This window comes from Myotis brandtii, unplaced genomic scaffold, assembly GCF_000412655.1.
Source record: "Myotis brandtii unplaced genomic scaffold, ASM41265v1 scaffold324, whole genome shotgun sequence".
NCBI classification, from domain to species: Eukaryota; Metazoa; Chordata; class Mammalia; order Chiroptera; family Vespertilionidae; genus Myotis; species Myotis brandtii.
In genome coordinates, this window is record NW_005362439.1 from 3,845,044 (window position 1) to 3,850,979 (window position 5,936).

General features: G+C 42.9%; 1 protein-coding gene across 2 annotated transcripts in view; it reads right to left on the reverse strand.

The window, feature by feature from the left end:
- Positions 1-4,221, reverse strand: part of AGBL2 (ATP/GTP binding protein-like 2) — a 36,684-nt gene extending 32,463 nt beyond the window's left edge. Inside the window, exons 1-5 of one of the 2 annotated variants that reach the window (XM_014543396.1) lie at positions 4,191-4,221; positions 3,187-3,318; positions 2,873-2,936; positions 1,724-1,858; positions 690-743 (exon numbers count right to left, since the gene is read on the reverse strand). In XM_014543396.1, the coding sequence (XP_014398882.1) occupies positions 690-743; positions 1,724-1,858; positions 2,873-2,936; positions 3,187-3,240 (307 nt within the window). In that variant the 5' untranslated portion in view covers positions 3,241-3,318; positions 4,191-4,221. Of the gene's footprint in view, positions 1-689; positions 744-1,723; positions 1,859-2,872; positions 2,937-3,186; positions 3,319-3,498; positions 4,121-4,190 lie in introns of those variants that run through there. The other variant, XM_005870844.2, reaches the window with a different exon arrangement.
- Positions 4,222-5,936: the final 1,715 nt, after the last annotated feature.

Sequence of the window (5,936 nt, forward strand, 5' to 3'; positions counted from 1 at the left end):
CCGTTAAAAAAAAAAAAAAAAGGCACAGATGTGCAATCCTATGACATATTTCTCCTTCAAGGAGATTTAGTCCAGGATGATGGCATAGAAATGATAAAAATCAAATTAAAATTTGACACAGCCTATTAAATATTTAAGTGTGAAGTTTTAAGAGTAAATTAGAAGAAACATTTTTGTGTTTTAAAAAAATCAGAGCTATGTATTTAAGACATCTCAACAGTGGGTTGCAAATGAATAAAAAGTTATTTAATGTGTTCTATTACTTTTGTTTAGAGTGAGGCAAGAGAGGGAACTTTCAACTCACCCATTAGCATTTTAGTAAAATGTACATAAAACTATTAAAAACAATCTGCAAGTTAAATTTCAAGTTCAAAATATACCCATTCAAAGGACAGAGCGACTTCGAAAACAGAAAATGATACGGGAAGTGGGAGAATAGCGTGAATGGTCAGGAGAGAGAGAGGAGCTCTTGGCAAATAGAGAATGAGAAAAAAGGGAGGAAAAGAAAGGTTTTCAGGGAGAAAGAAAAAGAAAGGAAATGAGAGGAAGCATGAAAAGACAGAAAATAACGGGGAAGGAACGAAGGCCCCTCAGTGTGGTGATTCTCAGCTCTGGTGGGGAGAGAAGGGGTGAAGACATGTTCCCACAAAGGAGTTTTGAGTTTTCTGGTCTGGGGGGACATGAAATACCTTTGCTCACAGCGTCTGTCTGTTGATGCACAGCTGAGGATAGACAGGTAGGCCCTGAAAAGAGGAAGGAGGAGGCACGGTTTGTCTTTCTTTTTTCTGCCCCTTTCCATCCTCCCATCCCCACTTTGGGGCCCACTATTTCTGTCTCTAAATCTTTTCCTCACTGTTTAATTGGGGGGGTGGGGCAATAAACATTTTAAAATATGGTGAAGCTGTTCAATCTCATTCATAAAGAAATGTAAATCAAAAAGAGAAGGAGACGTCAGTTTTTTTACCTAATGGGAAAAGCATGTATAGGTTTGCACACTCATCCTGGCAAAGGTGTAAATAAACAGGTATTCTCAGGCACCGCTGCCAAGAAGCTCAATTGGTGCAACCATTCTGGAAAGCAGTCTAGCAGTATCTAGTATGATTTATATTTACATACTCTTTTTTTTTTAAACCCTAATCCAGAACCTGGAGAAAAAATTTTAAGGTCATGCTAGCATTTATTGAGCACTTACAAATAATTAGAAAGTATAAGGATATCTGCATATATTCAATAGTGAGAAATGATGGTAGCTTGGGCTGGGGGCAGGGAGGATGTGGAGTAAAGAGAAGCAAATTGATGTTTGGTTGAATATGTATTTAGGGGGGAAATCTATTGAATTCCTGCCCTTGGATTCTAGAAGAAATCTGTGGAATACCTTTAAAAAATTATTTTTGCTTAAGCTGGAATTGGTTTCCACCACTCTTTCGCAAAGAGCCTTAACAAATATATCCATCAAACCTGTGTGAAAAATCAATGTTTTACTCTTGACCAAAAAGTTTTAACAAATTTTCCAACAATTTGGAGGAAGATAATGTATAGTATTTTAATTTAAACCTACAATCCAAAGTAGATCGAGAGAGAACATTTTTGAGTGATGACAGAAACAGTGGCCAAGGCTGCTCCTCTGGCTTCTCCTACGGTAGACCATGTTCTCCGGAATACCTAGAGCAGCTGCTCAAGGCACTGAGGGTTCTGGGGATCACACACAGGGAGTATTACTCACATAGAAGGTTCTCTTTTTCCAGGTGGTTTGGTATCAAATCATCTCTTCCCCCAAAAGAGTCACTCGAGACAAATTGGGGCTTATTCTTCCAAACATGCTGGTGCGTAGCTGCGTTTGGCACACTGCCTCTTTCATCTAAGAAAAGGCAGTTTAAATGAAAGGTGCTGGAAGGCTAGTTACCACCTCTAACATCTAGGTGCATACCCAAACCACTACTACCAACCCCCACTACCACAGGCCTTTACAACGAATACATCTCATTTTCCAAAGAGTCTTCACATTCCGGTTTATTTGAGTTAAACATAATTTTCTCCATTTTACAGTGAGGAGAAGACTTGAGAGGCAGCATGATATAGTGGAAAGAGAAAGGGCTTTGGAGGCAGAAAGACCCGGTGGCTCTAGTATAAGAGCAGCCAAGAGAGCCCCACCAAGTGAAGGCTGGTACTCCAAGTGGGAGTGGAACTGCTTTTGTCCTGAGGGCTCTGCTGAATCTGGCAAACTGGAAATTCAGTTTTCAACAACTTAGTAAACACTTAAAAAATGAAATAGTTAATAGGAAAGTTTAACAAGGTTGACAGAAATAAAATCAATATAAAAACTTAATTGTATTTCTAAATACTAGGAACAAAGTTAGAAAACCAAAATTTAAAAAGATACCATTTCAACAGCATAAAAATATGAACTTCTATGAAAAAACTATACTAGTAAACCTTTATTGGGAGAAATTAAGGAAGACCTAAATAAATGGAGAATTCGACTATATTCAGAGATTGGAGAACCCAATATTGGGAAATTCTCAGTTTTTGTGAAATTGGATTTTATAGATTCAGTGTAATCCCAACAATTTTTTAAAACATCACAAGCCAATTCTAAAATTATATAAAAAGGCAAGAATAACCAAGACACAATCCAGCATATTGAATTTTTAAAGGCAAAAACAAAAATACTGTCTTAATGCCATTTGGTAGAATTAACAAAGAGTGGTATTAGTGTAAGGGTAGACAAACAGATAATGGGAAAGGAATACTTTTCATTAACAGTGCTGGAAAAATTCATCATTAGTTTATCCTAGCACAACTCTCCCAGTTAATGAAACAATTTACTTCAGGAACCCAGGAAAAGTGATGCTGGATAAGAACAAGGTATTACCTTTAAAGTAGCCATAGTACTGGAGGTGATGGTACATAAAGACTTCATAGGGATCGGGAAGAGTCTGTAAAAGGAAAGGCCATCTCAATCAGGAAAGTCCTTTCATATAGTACTGAACTCTTAACAAAAGGTAGGCAAACACTGTTGCAGAGGGCAGTATACTTGACTTCTGTAAATAAACCAAGTGAGATATTTACACAAATCATTCTGTCTTGGGGATCAAGATCTCCAGCTAGAAAAAGGTGCCACCAGCGGATACATTCTGATTTAGTACTGGATTTCTGTGGAGTTCCTGGAGAGGGGTGTGTACCGACCTTCTGCTTTAGCTCTGCTTCCAATGCTGGCAACATGTTGCTTCTGTATGGCATACTGAAGACCAGTCATTCACATAGGCATCCAGCCACACCCTTGCCCGGTTTCCAAAAGGGCAGCTGATTACACAGAAGCTAAAAAACCAGAACAGGGCAATTGAAACACCTGCCGATAGTCATCATTCCCACCCTTTGCCCCCGCAGCTCCCCCGCGATTTTAGGAAACCCTGTCACATCGCTCCTTTCCTGCCAACTCGGTGTCTGCTCAAACAAGGACCCGGCTGGTGGTTCCCATAATGAGGCCTGGAGGCGTACCTGAGAAATTAGGGAGGGCGACACGTCTTCCAGCCTTCTCCTCCTGAGGCACCCCTACCCTTGCAGGCCCCATGCTTTCCTCTCCGCAAGCAGAGAGATGCCGCAAGATGTGAAAAAAACGAGAAAAGTTGTCTCGGGGTGGATGGAAAAGAAAAGTCAGAGGCCCGAAATTCAGGGGTTCAGGGCTTCCTGGTCCGGGTAAAGGCGTGAAGGGCAGTTTCCCGAGGGGTGGTGGTGGCGGGGAAGGGAGATTTCCGAGAAGCGCAGAGGGAAGGGTGCAACCGCCTCTGCGCGCCTGCCTGTCCCAGGCTCAGTGGAGGGCGCGGCACCTACGGTGGTTGAAAATCCTAGGCGAGGCGGGAGGCCACGGCACAGCAGGTTCAGATGCCCAGCTGTGCACGGAGCAGAGGAGCTAACCTCGCTCACCCTCCACCGCTTTCGGCTAGGGCGCCGGTAGCCTAGCAACCAGGAAACCAAAGCAGGAGGGCGGGGCGGCCGGCGCTTCCGGGGAGCGAGGCCCCGCCTCCCAAGGAAAAGTTGTTGCGCCCTGTTTTGGGGTAATCAATGGCAATTGGGTTGAAATACAAAGCCTGTAGTCATACTCCAAACTTCTTTGCTGTTCCATTAGGTAACAAGTATTGCTCTTTTAGGTAACAAGTAAAGCCAGCTCAACGCCAGAAATGAAAAATTACTTTCGCTGGGCAGGTGTGGTTCAGTAGTTGACCTTGGACACTTGAATCAGGAGGTCAAGGTTGAATTCCCGGTCAGGGCACAAGCTGGGGGTTGCCAGCTCCATCCCCAGTAGGGTGCGTGCAGAAGGCAGCGGATTAATGATTCTCTCATCATCTCTCTCTCCCTCTTCCTTCCTCTCTGAAATCAAAAACATAAAAAGTAAAAAATCAATTAAAAATATTTAAAAGAAAAATTACTTTCTACAATAAAAAACATTAAAGAAACAAAGTTAAATTAAACCCACATATTTTGTAAGATTTTTAAAAATCTCAATTTGGTAGGATAGTGACAAAGGCACTGGTGCTCTGTAGAAATTTAACAGCTAGTTGACAGCCTCTATTTCTAGAAATTTGCTCTATGCAATTACAAGAAAAACAATTTAGCCTTGGCCAGTTTTTCTCAGTGGCTAGTGTTGGCCCACAGAGAAGGTTCGTGGGTTCGATTCATGGTCAGGGGCACAAATCTAAGTTCAAGTTCTGGGTCCCTGTGGGGGTGCATGTGGGAGGTGACTAGTCTGTCTCTTTCATGGCCATGTTTCTCTCTCTCTTCCCCTTCTCCCTCCCTAGAAATCAATGGAAAAAATATTCTCAGGTGAGCATTAATAAAAACACACAATTTATATACAAAACGGTCACCCCAATACTTGCATAATGGTAACATCTAACACACTAGCATACATGACACTGGTTAGGTAACATTTTAAAATTACATGCATAAATATGCCAAAATAAAATTTAAACTATTGTCTTTGTTTGACTTTATATGTCCGTATCTGTAAGTACAGGGTGTTTCAAAACAATTTATATACACTTTTGCATTATTAATTCCAATGGGGTAAATCTGAAAAAGAAACATCAAGTGTGGAGAAACCAAGATGGCGGCATAGGTAAACACCGGAAATTGCTGCCTCGCACAACCACTTCAAAAATACAACTAAAAGACGGAACGGACATCATCCAGAACCACAGAAAGGCTGGCTGAGTGGAAATTCTACAACTAGAAGGAAAGAGAAAAGCATACCGAGACTCAGAGGAGGTGCGGTGTGGAAGTGAAGTGCAGAGGTACGGAGGCGAATGCGTAAAGGGCTGGCGGCTGAGGACACGGTTGTCTTTTTCAATCGGGAGTGAGTCTCAACTCCAGTTCCGGGCGAGTCTCTGGGGACCCAGACTCATACGGGGAGAGGCTAGACCAGGGGTGGGCAAACTTTTTGACTCAAGGGCCACAATGGGTTCTTAAACTGGACCGGAGGGCCGGAACAAAAGCATGGATGGAGTGTTTGTGTGAACTAATATAAATTCAAAGTAAACATCATTACATAAAAGGGTACGGTCTTTTTTTTTTTTTAGTTTTATTCATTTCAAATGGGCCGGATCCGGCCCGCAGGCCGTAGTTTGCCCACGGCTGGGCTAGACTGTCTGGCATCGGTCGGACCTCAAGGGTGGCTTTCTCTCTGAGGTGCTTGCAGTGATTACTGGGACACTGAGATGCGGGGCCTCTTAGGGCAGGACTGAGGAGTAGCCATGGCTGCTTGCTCCGCCCTGTTGATCCCCTGGGACCCCGCCCCACCCAAGCTGTGCACCGGCTTTTGCATATGAAAAGCCTGGCCCTTTGCAATCTGAAAATTACCTAACCAACTGCAGCTGGTCCAAGGCCCCACAGCAGCTTGCATTCCTTCACAGCTGAGCTCCTGCTGGGTAGCCTCAGGC